The sequence below is a fragment of the Sciurus vulgaris genome, assembly GCF_902686455.1.
Source record: "Sciurus vulgaris genome assembly, chromosome: 1".
Taxonomy (NCBI): Eukaryota; Metazoa; Chordata; class Mammalia; order Rodentia; family Sciuridae; genus Sciurus; species Sciurus vulgaris.
The window spans coordinates 43,050,653-43,073,631 of record NC_136461.1 but is presented as its reverse complement, the minus strand read 5'-3'; the positions used below and the strand labels follow the sequence as shown (position 1 = coordinate 43,073,631).

The 22,979-nt window shown below is 39.7% G+C and overlaps 1 protein-coding gene across 1 annotated transcript; it reads right to left on the bottom strand.

Moving 5' to 3' along the window:
- Positions 1-2,961: 2,961 nt before the first annotated feature.
- On the bottom strand, positions 2,962-22,958 carry LRRC42 (leucine rich repeat containing 42). The gene is made up of 8 exons (XM_079152992.1): positions 22,766-22,958; positions 16,782-17,268; positions 11,351-11,482; positions 10,140-10,258; positions 8,741-8,829; positions 8,309-8,422; positions 4,590-4,674; positions 2,962-3,450 (listed from the first exon to the last, which is right to left on the bottom strand). Exons 2-8 carry the CDS (start codon positions 17,252-17,254, stop codon positions 3,176-3,178), a joined length of 1,287 nt encoding a protein of 428 aa, XP_079009118.1. The 5' UTR covers positions 17,255-17,268; positions 22,766-22,958; the 3' UTR covers positions 2,962-3,175.
- Positions 22,959-22,979: the final 21 nt, after the last annotated feature.

The window sequence follows — 22,979 nt, the reverse complement described above, 5'->3', positions numbered from 1 at the left end:
ACAGTGCAAGGCCTCCTGGTGAGGTGTCCTATTTATTTTGACTTGGTGTCACCTTTATTTACTTACAACCCTCTGGAAGAGTATGCTAATGTAACAGTGAAAGGACAGTGGGGAGAATTTTAAGATAAAGTCTGCAAAGCACCTTCACAAGACTTGTGAAGAAGACGAATTCTCCAAACCTTCAGTGATTGGGGAAGCTGAGCACTCGCTCCTTCCAGTCTTGGGGCTTTCCTACTCCCCTGCATTTTCCTGTGTCCAGAGGTGTCGGGATAGCAGTCACTCCCTGCCTTTTTTAGGACCTCGAGGCCACTATGTGATCTGGTTCTTGGCCCCTTCATTGTCTTGCTCCAACCTGTCACTTCCACCATCACATCTCCTGCTGACTCCTGTTTGTTTTCTTTTTTTGGTACTGGGGATGGAACCCAGTGGCACTTAACCACTGAGCCACATCCCTAGCCCTTTTTATTTTTGATTTTGAGACAGGGCCTCACTAAATTGCTGAAGCTGGCTTTGAACTTGTGATCCTCCTGCCTTAGCCTCCTGAGCCACTGGGATTACAGGTGTGTCCACCCACACCCTGTGTTACTTCTCTTTTGTAAAGGATCCTTGTAATTACATTGGGCCCATCTGGACAATCCAGGATCATCCCTTTCAGGGCTCCAGGTATAGTTCAGTGGCAGAGCACTTGCCTGGCCCTGAATTCAACCCACAACCGCCCCCCCCCCCCCCAAATCTCATTTGTAAATTTCTTAATTATAAAATTCTGTTCCCATGTAACATAATCACAGGTTCTGGGAATTATGACATGGACATTTGTGGGAGCCATTATTCAGTTTACCACATTGGGTACTACGTCATGGAGGTTTGTCCTATTCTTTTGAATGTTTGAATAAAAGTTATGAAGGAAAACTCTCTTTTGACTCCAAGACCCCAGTAACCATTGAATTTGAAATTTATATTCCTTTATATAATACAATTTCTTGAAAATTTCCTGTATTTTCAATTCCTCATCTTGCATCTAACATATTCCAATCATACCTTTAATATTCTCCTCTACCCTGAACCCAGTCAAGACCACCAACTCCACATTGTCAAATCTCATAATCTATCTTCATCTGACTTGATTTATAATCAACACATTCTTTCTTGTTGAAATATTTTCATTTCTAATCTTATATTAAGCCCTGTTCTGGTTTTATCTCCAGCCTCAACACCCACTCTTCTTTTGCCTGATCTTAAGTGTGGGAAGGTCCTTGACCTTCTTTTCTTTCTTTTTGTCCCTTGAATGTGCTAAGCATTTCCCATCTTGCTTCTATATCTTTCCTTCCCTGAGGTTTTCTTCTCCTAGATGTTTGATTTGTTCCTTGTTATACTTCTCAGCCCAAATGTTACTTCCTCAGGAGTTCTGCAACCTCCTAAATTAAAAATTTAAATGAACTCTTCTCATTCCTATCCCCAATATACCTTCTTCCTCTTCCATTTCCTTTAAAGGATTTATCACTAATGTAAGCTCCTCAAAGGCAAACACTTGTTATGGGTTGAATCCTTAACACCTGGAATTATACATTCAATAGATACTTTTTTTGTGTGGTGCTGAGATTGAATCCAGGGCCTTGGTCTTGTACATGCTTGCTAGGCAAGAACTCTTATCACTAAGCTAAATCCCCAGCCTGGCTAGTTTTCAAATAAATGAAAAACCTGCACTACATTTGCTTTTTTTTCATAAATTTAAAAAACAGGAGCTTCTGATATGATCCTGGACAATAGGCTACCTTTACAAAGGTAGAACCTTGAATAGCTTGGAATAAAACACATATCTGATCCTAGATTGACCTCCAGAGCATTTCCAAATATCAAACTAATATTCTCAAGTTGAAGCATTTTCTCCCTTCCTCTTAATTGTCTGTATGTCTTGCTGTTAGCTCACTTTTAAAGGTGGTTTAGAGCAGCAATGACCAACAGAAATGCAAACCACAAATGCAAGCCCTGTATAGTACATTAGAAAAGTAAAAACTGGTGCAAGTATTTTATAATTGCCATTTTAACATGTAATCAGTAAAGACATTATTCATACTTTTAGGTATTATTAAGTCTCTGACATCTGACATCCAGTACTCAATGCAGCTAGGGATTACAGTGTGGTCTAGAGCCTTGCTACTCGGTTTGGTCCACAAGCATAATTGGTACTACCCGGACTCTGGTTAGAAACTGAATCTGACCTGCATTTGAACAAAAGCCCCAGGGAATTGCATGCATAAAAGCTTGAGAAACATGGGTCTAACGTAGAGCCAAACTATGGCCCATAAGTCAACTCCAGTTAGCCACCTGTTTTTGTAAATAAAATTTTATTGGCATATACCTATGTTCATTTATTTATTGTAAATGGCTGCTTTTGTGCAGAGCTAAGTAGTTGCAACAGAATCTTATGGCTTGCAAAGACTAAAATATTTATTATCCATCCCTCTCCAAACGTTTGTCTCAAGGAAAAAAGAAGCCTCTGCCTCTTAGGCAAGACAATGGTCTCAGTTGTTTGCATGAGATCAAGGGTAAGAATTCCTGGTGGTTTATTTAATATACTTAATGGATGGAATTTTAATAAACAGTAACATTTAAGGCAGTGTAACAGAATGGGCTTTGGAGTTGGCTAGAAAGGAGTATAAATTCTAACTCTGCCACTTAAAAGCTCAGTGACTTTAAACAAGTCATTTAACTTGAGGCTGAGTTTCCCTAACTCTAAATTGGGGCTAGTACCTATCGTTCACAGTTGGCATTAAGGACAGGGCATGGCACAGAGGAGACATTCAATAATTGATATCTACATTCACATACACAGCCTATTAGATGGAACAATTGCAGTAGTAACAAACCAGGCTAAAGCTGCCTTGTTAGCTCATGCGGACTTCCATCCCCAAAGTATTATTTTCTGTGGCTCCAATCTATAATCCACAAGCAGAACTTAAGGACAGCAAAACGGTTTATTTGAAAAAATTACTATGTATTGAAAATATACATTAGAAATTATTACATACTTCCATAGCATTCCCCTCCCCCACCACAAAAGTAGAAATATCTGCTTGCTATGCTAATGCCATAGGTAAATTCAAACAAAAAGTAAGTCATCATCAGTCTCCTCTCCTCATACATTAGAGCTGAGGGGAAAACTTGTATTTGCCAGTCAGTAGGAATTTAACAAGTCCCAGTCTTCCACAGCAAGACATACATATTTTTGCTTTGAAGACTGTGAAGAATTATTCTGTTCCTTCTCTGACTCCTCAAAAGCTCTCTTCTTGCTCTTCTTTGACTCTTGGCTTGATGTGACTTCACGTTTTAACAATGGGCCATGGCAGTCTGGGGTTTTCTCTTTATAGAACTGGAGTTTTCCAGAAGAGTTCATGTGGGAGTCTGCCAGGGGACACTTCCTTGAGGCTTCCACCAGAGCCCGCTTTCGATCTATAAGAGTGACAGAGGACAGAGTAATGAATTTACTAAGCTGGAACGCTAATGCCTGCTTGAATCTAGAGATGACCTCAGGGGAATGACAAAGGCCCAAACAGGGAGAAGTTTGATTAACTGCATGCACCTTGCCAAGTGCCTGTGAAGTAACAGTGCCATTTGCACCAGCACAGGTTGAAGGCATGGACTCAGGCTGGATTCTGACAAATGAGTTTGGGCAAGTAACTTGGCTAAGATTCAGTTTTCTCTCCTTTCTAGGACTGTAAAACCTATTTCATAAGGGTAAAACAAAGGTAAATGAAATAATGTAGATAAAGTGCTTAGCACAATGCCTGGCACACACTAAAAGGTCAAAAATTAACAACTTTATTCAAAATCTGGACTTTGCATCTAAGAGCCAAATATGTGGCACAACTCCAGCAAACTTCAGTAAATAAATCTTACTCCATATTTTCTTAATATGCCTGGATTCTTAGTTTGATACCTATGTTTTCTTCACTTCGATTTCATCACCTAATTCCTCCTTTAAAATTATGGTAAAGTATACATAAAATGTACCATTTTAATCATTTTTGAAGTACACAGTTCCACAATATTAAGCACATTCACAGTGTGTAATCACTGCTATTTCCAGAACTCTATTTAAAAAACTGAAACTTACTTTGTAACTACTAAATAGTCACTCCCTACTCTTCCCTCACCCAAGACCTTTTTTTTTTGTGTGAAACTGAGATCAAATCCAGGGGACTCCTCACACATGCTAGACAAGTGCTCTGCTACTGAGCTACATGCCCAGCCCCACTTTCACCTTTTGGCTACGCTAAACTCCTTTTTAATCTTCTGCCTCCATTTGTGTCATCACAAATTTTTGAAACAAGATAGGATATAAATAAATAATTATAAAAAGCTATCTTGCTGGTGAGTGCTGGTGTTCAAAACTAAATGTGAATTTATACTGCAAGTTATGCTGAGGGAATACAGGTAGTATTGGTGAATGTAAATATGCCAATACTATTGTAATTGGTTTTCCCACTGTGAGGACAGGCTGATGGGGTTTAAAGGTAAAAAACCAAAGGGCAAAAACTCCCCCCCCCCCAAAAAAAAAAAAAAAAAAAAAAAAAAAGGGAATGTCTCACAGAAGTACTGAGTTGCCTCTCGAGGTTCAGAGACTTTTCTGGACTTCTTGGCCTCCACAGTCACACGCTCCCATTGTAGAACGATCTAAAAGATATTTGGAAAGATTTAAATCCAAACAAAATCTCAAGTTTTCAATCTCAAATGCTTCCCTTTTGCTTCTTTTCCATCAACACCAACCCCGTGTAGAAAATTTTACTTCATATGATTCATGATAAGAATAAGAACCAGATCAAATCTGGATATTCTGTCCTCATAATAAGCATAATACATGTTGGGGGCTGGGGATATAGCTCAGTTGGTAGAGTGTTTGCCTCACATGCACAAGGCCCTGGGTTCAATCCCCAGCACCACAAAAAAAAAAAAAAAAAGAATACATGTTGGATAAATATATTTGTAGGATTCAGGCAAGTCTATAAATCTGGCTCCCTATTTCCATCCTTATTTCAAGCTAGAAATAAACTGCACGTCCTTAAACTAAATACTAAAATTTACAATCACAGTCATAATACTTTTTGTTTATAGATCCCCCCATGCCTTAAAATATACCAACTATAACTCCAAGTCTTGTATGTATATAAAATGCCCACATTTCCATATTCCCACAATTTCCTTTTTTTAGCTGTAACAATTTCTTTTTTACTATAAGCTACTATAAATTCTTAAAGCAATTTGACTGAGTATAAACTATATATAAATAAAAGAAAAACAGTAAATAATTTCAATATATCATAAGTAACAAAAACTTTGCATTTAATAGTTCTCATGCAATCAAATGATCATAAAGAAAGACATTTTCAGAACACAAGGCAGTACAACAGAGTTTCAGAACACAGTTCTAGGGGCTGGAGCTGGGGCTCTGTGGTAGAGTGCTTTCCTGGCAAGTGTGAGGCATTGGGTTTGATCCTCAAGCAACACATAAAAATAAATAAATAAATAAACAAATAAATAAATAAAATAAAGGTATTATGTCCATCTACTACTAAAAAAAAAAAAAAAAAAAAAAAAAAAAAAAAAGCATAGTTCTAGAGTTAGCCACACCACATTCTAGCCAGAGGTGCCTCCGCAAGGAATTTAATATCTTTTTTTTTTTGGTACCCAGGGGTTTAAACCCAGGATTAAACCCAGGGATGCTTAACCACTGAGAAACCTCTTTAGTCCTTTTTATATTTTATTTAAAGATAAGGTCTTGCTGAATTGCTTAGGGCCTTGCTAAGTCGTTGAGGCTGGCTTTGAACTTATGATCATCCTTCCTCAGGCTCCTGAGATGCTAGAATTATAAGGGATTTAAATTCTGATTATCAATTTCTTCACCTGTGAAATAAGTATTAATAATAGTATATACTCCATAGAGCTGTTACAAGGATTAATAACATACAGGAAGAGTTCAGCAGAGTGTCTTCTAAGAGAAAGCATTTCATAAATATTAGCTGTGGACTCTTCTGTGATATTTTTCTGGTTACAGAAAATGGGATCAGATTAAAGGCCAGGATGGACTAACTGAACCTGCTGATTTAGTGGGAAATAGGAAAATTTTCCTTTCACCAATAAATAAAAATGTCAATATGAAGAGCTAATTGGGGACAGAGAAGAAGAAAATGATTTTGTTCTAGATAATACTAATTTGAGTGCCAGAGATTTATGGACAGTATTTGGGAATGGGCCTAGTGTCTGAGATGGAAGTCACCCTCATAGGGATAGTTATGGCCCTGAGTAAAGATAAGATCACTGGGGGAATAAGTGAAGATGTAAGAGAGAATAATGAATTAGCCAAGAGAGGAAAATCCTAAGGCATGCATGTTTACATCAAATGCTGCATCTGCAGAAAAGGCAAGGAAAGTGAAGAATGAGGCCACCTGCCACACATTCAGTGAAAGTCAGAACTAAGTGTTAGAACTGAGTGGGCAGTGATCGTGAGAGAAGAACAGGAAACAATGAAAGCTGGGAAGCCAGGCACAGTAGCACACACCTGTAATCCCAGAAACTCAAGAGGCTGTGGCAGGGGGATTGCAAGTTCAAAGCCAGCGAAGGCAATTTAGCTGCCTATTTAAAAATAGAAAGGTCTGGGGATGCAGCTTAGCTGTAGAACACCCTTGGGTTCAATCCCTAATACTGGACAGAATTAAAAGTTGAATTGAGGTGTGGGGCAAGAAGGAGATGAAAACCATGTCAAAAAAAGGAACAAAGCACCAGAGTGACATTGAATATGTGGAGGCAGAAAAGTAGGGGTTAATAATTAGTAAATATCACAGAGGAAACTGGAGACCTTCAGGAATAGGACTAAAAAAAATGAAGAAAGAAAGAAAGGGCTTGTCGCTGAAATGAAATAGTGTGCCTGATCCCCTCAGACAGGAGGGAAGTAGAATATGATTGAAGAAATGGAGAAATTTTGAGACAGAAGTAGATGATGTTAGATGGCCTCATTCTTCTGCACCTACTGAGAATGACAGCAGGAGGAGAATGGGGTCAAGCTCACGTACTTTCAGTAAGGGAACAGAGACAGAAGGTAAAAGCAATGCTACAAAGCCCAAGGGCCCAGTTGAGGCTGGACGGCAGGAAGCCGCGATTGCCCCAACTTACTTTCAGCCAGACTGATAAGTATTTCACTTGATCCTTATCAAGACTTCTTTGTAAGAGAAGTCTGGTTTCTACATTTTACGGATGAAGAAACAAAGACTCAAAGTTGTCCTAGGTCATACAGCTTTGGGATTGCTGAGCCAGGATCCCAAGCTCAGGGCTCTTTGACTCCACAACCTATGCTTACTCCACCATGTCACTTGCTAACCAAACTTTATCAAGCTTTTGTGACCATCCCACACCCACAAATTCACTGGATGCATCCAGGACTCAAACAGTGCTACAAACTGGCAATTATTTTATTATTAATGTTTGGATCAAACGCAATTTGTTTCTGAAATGCTGACTCACTGGTCTCCTTTCTTACCTACCTATAGGGAGGTGATGCTACCTACCATCAGAGAGCTGGATAGACTCAACATCATGCATTAGGTTTTGGAGCTAAGGGGAGACTCAGGACAAAATACTTTGGTAGGTCCTCTAAGCCTCCAGCAGGAAACATTTGTCAAAAACGTCTGAAGGCAAAAGGCACCAGCTACAGGCAAGCTGGCATCTGCTCATGCTGCCCTACTTCATTATTTGACGACTTCCTACTTAAGTGTATACTTTGCCAAGTTGAGAACCCATTAAGAAAACAAGAGTCAAAGTCGAGTTCTCTCACTGGCAAGACTCAGTGAGACAAAGTCCAAAAAGATATTTCCTTACTAAGGCTCTGGGATAAGAAATGTGCCCAAAGGAAAAGGAAGAATCAGAATTAAATCCTTATCAGGTGACACCAGAGTTTATTCTCTTCCAACATAAATATACTGCTAGGTAAATCTGTCCTAAAGTTATGTCAGACTACTTTTTTGCATAGCAAACCAGAATTCACTTGTTTTGAGTCATTTGTAAGGTGGCATTTTCTCCTACATTCATAAGGATTTGGCACAATCTAAAGACCAGAGAATGAGATAGAAGGTCTGGCATCCAACAGTAACTCCTCAAGTAGATGGGTCAGCTACACCATTAGTGCTTCCAATTTGACAAGCTGACAATTCAGCCGAAAAATACCAAGAGGATTCATGTTTGCTCAACGTGTTGTGTAAGACACATGGAATTAAAATGAAAAGCTGTATTAACTGTAGGGGAGAAAAATCTGGAGTACCTGGTCGGCCCAGCCCTCTGTCTTGCAGTTACTATGATCAAATTCCTTCAAAGGCACTTTGGAGTGAACAAGGCCTATGTGGGTCTGGAGCTTCTGTTTGACAGCATTGATGTCCTGGTGAAGGAGAGATGGACCAGAAATGTAAGCCATTACTAGATAGCTTTACACAAGTTATGTTAATACACCTCCAAGAGAGCTGCTAAGTGACAAGAGCAAAGTGCTGAATCTTGCTAATATGCATGCTACTATTTGTAACCAGGAGCAAATTAATTACGTAGACCATCCCAAATGTATATATACATTTGGTCAATTCTTGTTTCCAGTGGCAAATGAAGACCATCATAAATACCAGCATTTTCTAAACACCAAATAGCAGGAACAAAATATTTATCAAGAGTCTGGAAAAATGAGAGACACAATCAAAAGTCTTACCTTGAGCCCTGTCCCAGAAATATCTAAGCAGTTTAATTTTCTAAAAGAAAGGAGGTATCCAATTCCTGCATCTGTGATGTCAGGGTTACCTAAATGTCAAAAACAAGGTGGCCATCAGTTACAATATAACTGCGGCTGAAATGCCAACTATAACCTCAGAAAAAATGTTCAGGCAATAATAAGCTATAAAATATTGAGTGGGCAAACTTATTCAGAGTAAGTTAAATACAGTGGTCTTATCTTCCCTATTTGTAACATGAAATAGTCACACTAGGTGGTCCTTAAGATCCTAGGAGTTGGGGAGGAACAGAAAAATAAATGAACCAGGTAGTTACCCCAAAGGGTTTAATCAGGAACCACATGGAAACAGTGCAAATAAATATATTAAAATGGTTCATCATTCATGGCCATTTCACCTCAAAAGATAAAGCATTTTTTTAATCTAAAGATTCTCAAAGGTATTTAGACACAGAGACTATCACTACTCTTACTAAATTGTATTTTTTTCCCACAAACTTTTCTTATTACCTTATCACATCAGAGAGTACTGCATTTAGTATTGTCCTCTCAGACACAAGCACAGTGCCTGTCTGGCACATCATAGATGCTCAAAAAATACTTGTTGGGGGAGTAGCTCAGAGGTAGAGCATTTGCCTAGCATACTCGATCACCAGCACCACACACAAAGGAAAAAAAAAAAAAGAAGAAGAAGAAAGAAGAAAAAAAAAGAAAAGATAAACATCTGCTGAATGATTATAATTCACTTCTCTGGGAGGTAGGGTAGAGTACTCATTATTCTCATTTTACAGAAGTTAAAACCAATGCTAAGGTAATTTACCCAAGGGTACATAAGCTGCTAGTAAAAGTAGCAGAGCAAAAACAGTCCTCTGATCTTACACCCCAGGCTCCTACTCTTGGCACCACACCAGCCTGTTACAGACTTAGTGGATGCTCAGTCAAATTGTAAATGATCTATTGATTTCCTATCATTGGAGTCAATATCTGGCTAATCCTGAGTACACTACTGTAAGTGTGGAGTCTTCCAGCTTTTCACAGGGTAAATACTGATAAAAAGGACCTAGCTTTTTATCAACATAAAGAGACTCAAAGAGAGTACAGCCAAACGTCCTTTACGCATGCTATGAATGTGATGTAAGGCTGCCCGGTCTGCACATAGTGGCACAGATAATCCAAAAGGGCCTTTCCTGCCCTCTGAGAATTGGCACTATGCTGGTAAAGACACTGAGCCCAGAGTCAGGAGCCTCTGGCTTTAGTCCTATTCTGCCACTAACTTGTTATGGCACCTAGGAAGGCCACTTCTAAAACAAAGGGGAGAACTAGAAGATGTCTAAAGCCATTCTTCCAACATTAATAACCTGCAATTGCCAATAAAACTTACAAGATAAGTCTAACAGTGTTAGGTTCTCAAGACCTCTTTTCATCACTCGAACTGGTGCTGTCATTTTCCGCACCCCGGCATCAGATAAGCAATTATCCTTCAGGTGGAGCTGAGTTACACTAGGGAAACAAAGCCCATAAATAAATTACTTAAAGAGTTTGAGAACATGCTTTCAAACATTTCATTTAAAAATATAAAACACTCCTTATCCTCTGCTGTGTCACACCCAATGCACTGAACAGAGTTAAGGCTCTTTTGGTGCTACTGCAGTTAACAAGTGAGAATGAACTCAGGGGTTAAAGTGTCATGTAGTACTACTCTTAGATGGCAGAGGGCACCAAAGGAATATGGGAATGAGGTAAACAGGGACTTCCATTAAGGGGATAAATATACCTTTAACACAATAGCTGCACTTTGGACCAACTGTCTGAAAAATCAAAAACATTCTCAATAGGTCAGGAAAGCCTGCTAAGAATTCTTTGCTTTATGCATCCAGATTTTCAGACTGGGTTTATAAGGCTATACCCATAATCTAATCCAACTAGTTAATATGAAATTGTATTAATATGCTACACTGTCCTTCACTCAAGAAATCTGAGCTGTGATGCTAATTGCCTCACACAAAATTACCTCTGTACAGGGAAGTTATGTAGCTGTCACTGTCAGAAGGCGGCCCCATGTAGCAGATGTGTAAAGCTGTTACCATTCCATGGTGTTGAAGAAATCATATAGGAACCCATCTGGCCTCCTCTCTGGCCAAACTGAGTATTCTGAGATCAGCTAGACTATCTGTGAATGGTATGAACTGAGCTATTTTTTAAAATCATAGTTCTTGAAAAGGCTGTCTTTAAAAGTTGATTTTCTTTATAGTTTACAGCTCAGTGACAATTAAAACAGCAGATAACAGTGTTTAGGAGAGAGGCTGTAACTTCTCATCTTGTTAGAATAAGCTAATAAATAAGGGACAAAATTTTGTAACCCAGGTAGCTTCAAGTATATGTTGAAATAAAGGTTATTTAGAAAAAAGAACCAACTGATTGACTTTCCTAAGGGTTTTCCAAATGACATTGCTTGTACCAAGTAAATGGAGATTAGAAATGTTTTAGGAAAAAACTAAAACAAAACCTAATCAACAACTTGCAATAACTACAGGAATGGGGATATCTTTAAAAATATAAAATACTTATCTACAAGTGGTGGCAGGTCAGTACCTGGACAGGGCCTCATTGGTGAGATGTTCTAGAAGTTCATGCTCATCTCCAAGCTTGCAACAGGAAAGATCCAGACGGGTCAGCTCTCGGAAAGACTTAATTTCCTCAAGTTTTTCTGAAATCACCAGATACCTGTGGAGTGTGGAGAGCGGTCAACAGCTTTTTTCTTTTCTTTCCTTTAGAATATTTCAATTTGTGGCTTTGTGAAAGTCAATATCCCATCATACCATGTAATAAACAGACTTCACTGATGACTATTTGGGCACAGTTTGAATTTTTTAATTAGTAAATGCCTCAAAAGTTTTTGCCCAGAATACTGGAATAAACATTTCAAATAAGTAAGAGTATATGATTAAAGGCCAGTCACAAGAAGAAACATCTGTTTTATTAGACAAGATAGATCTTGGCATTAGTGTTGGGACCTTATCTAAAAGTTTACAAACTTTAGGATATTCAGATTTTTAATTATTCACTCTTTCTAAGTTGTTTTTTAAATCTAATTCTCAATATCCAGTGATTTTAAAAGTCAGGAACTGCTAGGCATGGTGGCACACACCTGTAACCCCAGAGGCTCAGGAGGATTGTGAGTTCAAAGCCAGCCTCAACAACAGTGAGGTACTAAGTAACTCAGAGAGACCCTACAAAATAGGGCCGGGGACAGGACTCCATGTTTGAGTGCCCCTGGGTTCAATACAAGATACTCCCCACACCAAAAAAAAAAAAAAAAAAAAAAAAAAAAAAAATCAGGAACTCTTGAGTTGTAATCTGCACATCCCTAATATCCCAAGAAATATCTGGCAGATTACATTCATTTTACCTTTCCTACAAACCTAGGCCTGAGCACCTATCCATTCCACTGGACTTCTGCTACCCTACTAACTATTCCAAAAGTATGTGCACTATAACTATCTCATCTAGTCGTTATTATTAAGACAAACCATAAGCACAAGCAACTTAATTATAATTTGGAGCACCTTGCCAAAGTTATCAGGAAGCATCAGGGAGGCCTCTGGAAGGGAAAAGGAGATCAAAATGCATTCCACAGCCCAGGCTGGGCCTCACCACATCTTCCAGTTGTTCATGTATTTCAGATGAGGTCAGTGAGAAAAAATGAAAGGGATTAGGTGTGACAACAACCAGAGAGGAGAGGATCCTAAGGGACCAGGGAAACTGACTTCTGGCAAGAGCATGCCTTTCTCATCTACTTTCTTCCTGGAGATCTCTAAGTTTCCACAGCAGGATGGTGTGCTAGGATTATGCCTAAGAGTTCACATCTTTCTTCCATTGGCAGTATCATAACTGCCAAAACCAGAATGGAATAATCAGAGGGCAAGAGGCTAGTTGGATCACTTTTCTTCCTACATCATCCAAAATCAGATTTACTGGAACCAATCACTGGTCTGACTGCTAGGTACAGATGGCTTGAGGCACTGGTACCTCCTTTAAACTGTGGAACCTAAGCTGCATGAAGACCGAGTTCAACTGGGTACACAAATGAGCCTTATTTACTTAGATGTATTTTAATTGCACTGTAAATAAAGCTGCTGTTTTCCACCTTCCAATCACAGAGTTGAAGTATATTAATGCGGATTTAGGGGATTACTGGCAATCAGAGAGAGGAAAACACACATCCTTTGATCAATTAACCAAAAGATTTTCAGTAATTCTAAAACAAGGGTTATTTGTGAAGGATATAACACTGTACAATGTGATTAAAAAACATTACAAAATCAAGGCTGAGGAATCTACACACTAGACCACAGAAAATAGCAGATGCTTATGTACATACTCAAAGCTCCAGGTTCTTGTTTGCAACTAGTCTTCCAATTTGACCTTTAAAGGGTCAGAATAGTGTAGTGGAGAAGCAACAACAACAACAAAAAAAACACATTTTAGTGCCAGAAAGACCGGACTATGGATTCTAGAGCCTTAATTACTTCTATAATTTTGAGAAAGTAACTTAAGTTTTCTGAGCTTCACTTTCTCCAGCTACAAAATGGTGCTTTTAATTTTTTTTTTTCAGAATTAAGAAAAACAGAAACAGTATTTTAAAAGTATATGACATCTTACAGGACCCCCCCCCTCCCCCCCATTAAATGGTAGGTATTAATATTACTTCCGTGACAGAGGAAGCTATTTTAAGGAAAGCATACTTGTCTCTCTGTGACCACCAGAGGAATTAAAATCACTGAAGTTTCAACACAAGGGGAACAAGATAATTTTTGTAGAGTTGGAACCCAGTTGCAAAGACACTGGCTTCTCTCTCTGACAGGCAGTTTTTGTGATCTCACCCAAGACAGCAACTGCCTGCACCTATTCTTTTACCTTATTTTCTCAATCTCATTCCCTTTGACCTGTCCCCTTTTGTTCCGGTTAAACCTCTGCAGCAGTAACTTCAGTCCTGGATTGCAAACACAACCCCAAACTTTCTCCCTCTATTTTCCTTTGAAGAATCAAAAGGAGTTCTTTTTTTTTTTTTTTTTTTTAAATCATATCTGGAAAGTCTTACCTCAGGATCTGAATGAAACAGTAAAGTTTAAAATTATTACATCAAAATAAGATCCCAAAGATTACTTTAAAAATGTTTCCGATATTTTCCTAATATCAATGTAATACATGCTCATGAGAGAAAAAAATTAAGAAAATATGGAAAAGTATAAAGAAAATAAAACAAACTACAATCCCACCATCTAGACTATATTTTGGTGGTTTTTTCTCGTCTTTCTATATGTGCAATACACACACACACACTTATACATACAAAATTGGGGGGTAAAAAACCATTAAATCACCCCAACACCACAAAAAAGGGGAAAAAAAGGATTCTACACTATGTGCTCTTCTTTTTATCATGTTATATTATGAACATTTTGTATCATTAAAAAATGTTCCTAGATTATTCTCTTGAGTAGTTAAATAATACTTCACCACATGACTTACTTTTGCTTAACAAATTCCCTATTCTTGAACATTTAGTTTTCAGAGTCTCACTAGTACAAATAATACTAAAAGGAACACCATTATGCAAAATATTTGTTTACATCTCTGATATTACATTATAAACTAGAAGAAAATTCTTGGTAAGTGGAATTATGGGTTAACAAAAGGTATGAATGCTTTTTAGTCTCTTGACACACATTGCCAAACTGCTTTCCAGAAAAGGTACACTAATTTATATGCTCAACAAATGTGAATGAAAGTGCTTTTCTCATCACAAACTGACCAATCTGACCATAGGAACAAATGGATAAGCAACATTTTCCAAAGCATGGAAAACATTTCAGCTGTAAGGATAGGAGGGGGAAAAACCACACCAGTTAGAGAATACAATCCCAAGTGTATGAAAGTATATATCTAAAATATATATCTAAAAATGATTACTGTGGTGGGATTATAAATTTTCTTAATATTACAGTTTTATAGTATGTAATAATTCCCAAATAGTATATAGTTTTTATAAAATAATGTAAAACAAGGGATACATCATAATTCTATTTTTCACTTATCTGATTTTCCTACAATGAATACAAATAACTTGTATATTCTTCATATCTCCAAGAACATACCAAAAAAATGCAGAAGTAAAATGAATATTAAATGTATGCACTACAAAATATGGCTTACCTTTTTCATTTAAGTGAGGCAAGGCAATTTTTCTCCTTCTCACTGGCAGGAGCCCCAAGCCCTGCCATGACTGAGACAGCACACAGGTAGCAATTTTAAAAGGCACCTGCTCACTTTGTGAGTCCAAGGTTCTATTCTTTTCTGCATGTTATTTATGCCTTTTCAAGTACAATATTCAGTCTGAGGTAAAACTAGTAATTCTGAGCCAGTTGAATAAATATTTCTTCTTTTTTTAAAAATTGGTAATGGACCTTTATTTTATTCATTTATTTGTATGCGGTGCCAGAAATCGAACCCAGTGCCTCGCACATGCTAGGCAAGTGCTCTACCACTGAGCTACAACCCCAGCCCTAAATATTTCTTCTTTATTTTTAAGGTATATGAGTTTATCTTTATTTTCTGGTATGGTTTTCTCTTAACTGCACACTTTTTGTTTAGCCTCATTTTACCATTCGGTGACTGTGCAATCTTAATGGTATGCTGCCCCTTAGGGTTTCTAATCATGAGCTGGGGGTGTAGCTAAGTGGTAGAATGCTTGCCTAGCATGTGCAAGGTCCTGGGTACACAACCCTCAGTATCACATACACAAAAAAAGTTCAGATGGTGGTAAATTATAAAGCTATTTTAAGGGGCTGTGGTTGTGGCTTAGTGGTAGAGCACTTGCCTAAAACGTGTGAGGCACTGAGTTCGATTCTCAGCACCACATACTAACAAATAAATAAAAGTTCATCAACAAATAATAAAAATTTTTTTTAAAAAAAGCTATTTTAAAAATCTACAAGTGTTGATAATGATTTTCAAGAACAGCAAGGTACACACACAACTGTGTGCAGTATGTGATTATTTGTGTTAGAACAGGGAGAGCTATATAAGCATTTGAATGTACAGAATCTCTCTAGAATGACATAAAAGACATGGATAATATTAGATGGCCTCTGGCAAGAGGAAACAGATAAGACAGAAGGGAAGACTTATGTTTTCATTTCACACACTTCTGTGTTCCTGCTGGAATTGTTTGCCATGGTCATTTTTATTATCTTTGGTAAGATTTTTAAATTAGTAGATTTTCTGAAAGTTTTTATATGATGGTAGAATAATATTTTTAAGTAAATACATAAAAGTATGAGCAGAAGAGGAAGTCACAAGAGGAAATATCTGCTTTGTCAGAAGGCAGGTATTGGCACTGGGACCTTATTTGACAATTTCCCAATTACAGAATATTTAGAATTTAAATCACTCAATTTCTTTTTAAATACCTTTTTTTAGTTATTGATGAACCCTTATTTTTTTTATTTATATGAGGTGCTAAAGAATGAACCCACTGCCTCACATATGCTAGGCAAGTGCTCTAGCACTGAGCTACAACCCCAGACCCATTACTCACTCTTTTAAGGTTATTTTTTCATCTAACAATCAATATTTAGTGGTCTTCAAACCGAAAAAGGGCCAAGAATTCTCGGTAGTAATCTTCACATCTCCGAGAACATACCAAGAGGTATCTGGCCAATCACACCTTATCTTTTCTAATTTATTTTATTAGAAAAGTTGGCTGCAAAGTATTTTTACCTAATAGAGGAGCTGAGTAATCCTTGTAAAATATTTTCAAAATGAAGCTATGTGTCATCTGGGAGATGAGGAGGGAAAGAGTATTCTTTTTATTCAAAATGTCCTGCCAGTTTATATATGGAAGTTCTAAACTGAAGAACTATAGATGTTGGAAGCTGCCGAGCCCACTCCACTAAGCCTCTGGACTTGACAGAATAAACACATCCAACAAAATACTCAATATCCTAATGAGAACACCCACCTGTTTCGCAAGCACAGGGAGCAAAGCACCAGACTTCCATAGGCCTCAGTGAATTTCTGTAAAGCCCTCAGCCCTGCACCTGGCTCGGTGAATTTCTGCCTGGCTTCAGCAGCAGAGAACAGCTTTTCAGCAATCTGCTCAGGAAAGCCAATAAGGGAATCAATGTGATCAACATTGTCGGAGATGAAGCCCAGAACGAGGCTGAAGAGGGATTTGGCAGAATACCGAAGATTCCCCTCCCGGGTATATGTGAAGATGAAATGATCAGTCTTCTCTTTCTGTGCAGTATCATCTTCCCTGTTCATGCAAAGCTCCACAGAAAAGCCTTTGGGAAACAGTCTGAAAGGCCTTGGCTTCTGCAAACCACTCCTGACACCATCCAGAGCCAGATTCACCATGTGCAGTTGCCCATTTTCTCGCACATAGATGGGTCCTGGGTCCAGGTGATTTTCTGAGTTGAGGTAGTAAGACATTGCCTTGGTTACAACTGTAAAAGTGAGGCACAAGGAAGCAAATCCAATTAAAATGCCATCTGTAACATGTAACTTCATCTAGCTGTGCCCGGAGCTTTATGAGCCTACCCGGCAGGCCCTGTGGCTGGTGTGAGGAAAGCAAAGCTCACCAGCTGCTTGGGAACTCTGGCACCTGAGGTGCATCTACTGCCTCTCCCTGAAAGACCCTTTTCTACCCTTTGCCTGTGGTAACACACTCACCTTTCAGAGACCAGTTTATATCTCATTTCTAAAATTTACTCTGAAAGAGTTACCCCAGTTGTCAGCAACAACTCTTTTACAAGTAAATTCGTGATTGCAGTTTGTATTATAAAAACAATTGGAAACAATGTAAACGTCTAAAAAGCAGAGTATTATTAAGTAAATTATCTACTACACACCATGGCATGTTATGAAGTCATTAAATTATACTGTTTTAAAAAACATATTTATTCACAAAAAAAGACTAAAAATAAAAAACTTCCTTGTTAGCATGGCACCTTCCACACACTTGCACTTGGCTTACTTGTCTCCTACTGATTTGCTTCTGGGCCTGCCCCCTGCTGCTTTGGACCCCTTAAGAGGAGGAACCATGTTTAATTCATCCAAGCTCCCTCCCCAGCACTTTGGCACGTTAGAGTCAATAGGCAGATAGTTGTGGAACTAAAGCATACTTACTTAATAAACCTTACATAAACCACAAGCAAAAACATTTTTTGGATGTACAGATAAAGGCCTTCATCCCCATATCTAAATAAAAGCTCTTGAAAGCATTATGTCTATTAAGGTTTTGTTAGGGCACTTTCAAAGTCAAAAAAATAAAAACACATTTGGGAATTTCTACAATCATGTGGGTGACATTACATGCCCAAGAACTAATTGGAATAAATACTTGTTTTCCCAAGTAACTGAGATCTCTAAACACGTGAGAAATCCTTACATGAGATAAAAGTGTTTGATAATCATTTCTACAATTCAAAGGAAAAAGAGAGGTAAAATTTAATACTATAGGCCTCATAATACCCCTAAAAGACTTACTGACCTTTAAGTTAAACAATTCAGCTTCTGCATCAACGCAGGGCCACAAGCAGCCCTGAAGCCACTTACAAGTGTCAGCAAACAATTAAGTTAGTGATCAAAAATGCTGAGTCTCTAGAGATCAAACAATGATCCTGTTTGTGAAAATCAGTACTATACATGTTTCTCCCAAGGATAATTATGTGTATAAAGCACATCAGAAAAGAGGGCCTGGTCTAGCCCTAGAGTCTTACCCTCTCCTGCACATCTCCTTATGCCCTACACTCCATGGCCATGTCATACTATTTGGTAAATTGGTCATGCTCTTTTGTCCCACTGAACTTGGACTAATCTACTTCAGCAGGAACATCCTTCTCTGCCTCCCTGACCTAGCTAATTCCTACTTATCATTAACCCTCAGCTCCACCATCATCCCTTTCCTGGGAATCCTTTCTCAACCCCTGAACCAGAACACATCTGTCTGGTTTTCCCTGAGCACTCAGTGTCTCCTTCTACATAGCACTCACCATGTACTATGTCTGTTCACTTGTTACTGTACCAAGAGCTGAGAGCAATTTGAGGGCAAGGCACTTATTTGATTCATCTTTCCCAAGACCAACAGAGTGCCTAGTACTGAGCACGCCCTCAAAAGATATTTGCCGAACTAAACAAGAGGACGAGTGAGACCTCAAAGGGACAGATTTAGTGCTCTGAGTTACAGGGCCTGCTGATACTGTTGCTAGGAGCCAGCTCCTCTTCCAAGAAACAGCTGCACGCTCCTCCCCCACTTGCCAGACCCTTCTGCAGGTGGCTGAAGCACAGCAGATGAAGGGAGTATATTGCTATATTGCTACTGGTTGGGGGGGGGGGGCAAACCCAAAAGAAAGAAAGAAAAAACTGAACTAAAAACCAGGGGAAAAAATCCTGTCACAGTGCCAGCTCTCATAACACACTCTACTTTTGCCAGCATTCAATGTCTGCTGCTAAGGAGACGCCTCACTTAATCTACTCTCCATCCAGCAGAGGTTAGTATCTGGCCCCTTCAACCTCACAGACATTAATCCTAATGAGGAGAAAAGGCAGATCTCCTTCAGTCTTTATCTGTATCATTGAATATTTAAGTCCTACTCTACCTGTTAATCAGGAAGAAGATACCAGGTATGGCCCTAAAAAGAAATTACTTGATTTTAATGGTAGAAAGGCAAATTCTATGGAAGATAACATTATAATGAATTAGCACACTATGAGCTCTCTGAGCAATGAAATAGGGTCTGTCGATCTGCATTGCTCATAATTCTCATCCCCAATAGTAACCTTCCACAAACTTTGGAGTAAAAAGGACAAATTCAAGAATAATTGTATGGATGACCATTTCTGATGAAAATTAGAAAAGTGTGATTCCATCCAGCAGAGGGCACAAACAGCTTGGGACCACAGTAAGGATGCTGCTAACCCCTGCCCCAAATCCTGGCAGCTTCAGCTTCCAGGGATCATTTTGCATAAAGGCACAGTTATGACTATAGTTTATCTTTAAATTACTCTTCAAATGCTATTTCTCTTTCTAAATAATGAAAAAATTCAGTATTTCTTGAGAGTAGAACCACATCATTTGTCTGGTCACCCAAAGCCTTTCTTTCTTCAACTGACATGTAAGGAACTGAACTTGGTTCAGGGAATTCTAGTGACCTTTGATTCCTATTACTAAAATTTGTACATCCTGTATTCTCCCAATAAGGTGCTTGCTGGGAGTTTGTAATGTACTATAAAACGATCTAAGAATTAAATTAATATTTGAACCTCTTGAGGTTAAGAACCATAAAGGCAAGGTGTTTCTACACAAAGCTTATGTATTTGGCTTTGCTTGCCCCTGGCTATTGTGTATGATGATCTATGACACACTGACCTCTCAGGAGACAGGACCTATTCTATCTGATGGCAAAAATCTCAAAATGGAATATTAAAATAGTTGTTATCTGCAAGGATAACAACATCCAATGTACACTGGTAGTAGCTATATTAGATAAACAGAGTGACAAGGTGTACTTTTGTTTGGGGTGGCAGGGTACTGGGGATTGAACCCAGGAGTGCTTTATCAATGAAACATATCTCCAGCCTTTTTATTTTTTATTTTGAGACAAGGTCTCCCTAAGTTGCTGAGGCTGGCCCTGAACTTGTGATCCTCCTGCCTTAGCCTACTGAGTCGCTGGGATTATGTGTACAACCATGCCTGGCTGGAGTGACAGGCTTTTTAATGGGTTTCCCAGTTCACTCCAGAAAGGCAGCTTTGTCACACACAACATCTTACAAAATCAATACAATAGTGTATATTGTAGGGTCTGGTCAACACAAGTGAACCAAAGTTGCCACATCATTTCTTCATAAATGAAATATAACTTTAGTACATCAAAATTCAGCTCTCTATAGCTTCTTCGAATAGGACACAAACTAAATGGTAACTAAACATGACTATTTTTCAGACTTTGAAACCAGTTTATCAAACAAAAAGCATAATTATCCCAGTCAGGTGAACTGGGGGAGGAAAAGGAAGAGGTGACAGGATAATAGTGTTAAGACTGTGAGAAGAGCCTATGGCTACCTAATTTGAAGAAGAAAAGTAAGAAAGCACTTAACTTTACCAGGTAAAATAAGTTAATAACCCCTTAAGAATAACATGTTAAACTGGGTGCGCTGGCACACACCTGTAATCCCACCAGCTCAGGAGGTTGAGGTATGAGGATCGCAAGTTCAAGGCCAGCCTCAGCAACTTAGCAAGGCTCTAAGCAACTTAGTGAGACCCTGTTTCAAAAAATAAAAACAAAGGGTGGGGATGTGACTCAGTGGGTAAGTGCCCCTCAGTTCAATCCCAGGTACAAAACAAAACAACAAAAAAACTGGTTATAGTAATGACTGATATGAGTCAATACTGGATGTAATGGCTATCATTCATTTAGTGCTTACTAGTTGCCAAGCACTATGATAGGTACTAAATAAAACGATCTCATGTAATCAACTATTCTACCAGGTGGTAACTTACTCAAGGAACAGAGAGCTAGTAACTGGCAGAGCCAAAATTCAATCTCAGGGCTGTATTACTCCAAAGTTCAAGCTCTTTCCATTGCATGATGCTCTCTCTCAAGAATAAAAACATGACATCAGCCTTAAGAATTAAAAAAATGTTAAAAATCATCTCACCCACCTGTTTGATCCCTCTGGTACTCACAGGCTCAAGCTGGGAGGTACGGACAAGAGAAGAGATTTAAAAAAAAAAAAAAAAAAAAGGGACTTCTGAGGAAAGAATTGGTGGGAACAGAGCCAGGATAGAGTTACAATGAGGCCTCCCTTCTTTCTGCCAGGGTAGAAATTAGCCACATCCCACACCAGGAAAACATCTGTCAACCCATGACCTTCATTTCAAGTCTGTAGGCACTTTTGGCTTATTCGAATTTTGAGAAAGTTTCTAACATAAAAACTGAAAAGAAACCAGTTTTAAACTACCTATAACCAACAAACAACCCCCTTTCATTGTTCTGTGTCACCGCCATTATTCAATCTTCAGTTCTCCCCACTACTTCTTTTTTCCTGTAGCTTGCACTTCCCTACCTGCCTTCTCACCCCTACCCTTTCCTCCCACAAGCCCTGGAGGATCACATCACACCCAGCTCCCTACTTTCCCTCAAGAGCAAACTAATCTCTCCCACATCTTGATTCTCTTACCAACTCTACAGCTGCTCACCCCAAATCAAATACTCACACCCCAAATCCTAAATCTTTCCGTTCACACACTCTGCTCATCTGCCCCCTCCTCAGAGCTCATACCCTCCCTTTCAATCCTTCCAAAACGTGGCTTCTTGTCCCAAAACCCAATCCCACCTCCACCTGCTTCCCTTCCCGTCTCCAGGCTATTTCACCGACACCCCTTCTGTCCTTCACCATCCATCCTTCCCTTCCTCTCACCCTCCGGCTTCCCTCTCCTCGGATCCCAACCTCTCCACCCCTCTCCTGTCTTGGGTCCTCAACCCTCAAAATCCCATTCCTTCACGCCTCACCATCCCCAACTTCACAATCCACAGCCCCAACTTCTTTCTTCCCTGCTTCCAAGACGCCACCCCTTCCCCCATTCCACTCCTGGCTCCCTTCCTCCGTGCACCCCAAACCACCTTCCCCTTCGCCTCCTCGGGTACAGCAATCAATCCTTCGTCCCCCTCTCAATTCCCACGCATGCCCCTCTCCTACGCCTCCCAAGCTAATGCTGCTCCTTCTCGCGCCCCGGCCCCGAACCCTGATTCTCACACGCCCCCATAGCTTCCCCCGGCTCCCCGCCCCCACCCTCAAACCCACCTCCCACACCCCTACATCCTCATCCTCCCACCCTCCCTCGCCCTCCCCTCCCCCACCCGCCCCTCCCTCACACCCTGCCCCCGCCCCCACACGCAGCCCGGGGTTCGGCAAGCGGCCGAGCCCGCGGCCGCCACCTACCTGTGCCCCTGCCCGGGGCAGCGAGCGGCAGCACCTCGGTGGCGGCTCCTTCCTTTCGTGGCACGGCTGACGAAGAAGGCGGATCGGCACACTGGGCACAACGCTGACGAGGGTGGGAAACAGAGAGGGTGGCAGGAGGGAGGGGGCTGGGGGCGACCTGGCGCCGTGGGACCGCGGGACCGGCGGGGCGGGGGGAGGGCTGGGTTGAGGAGGC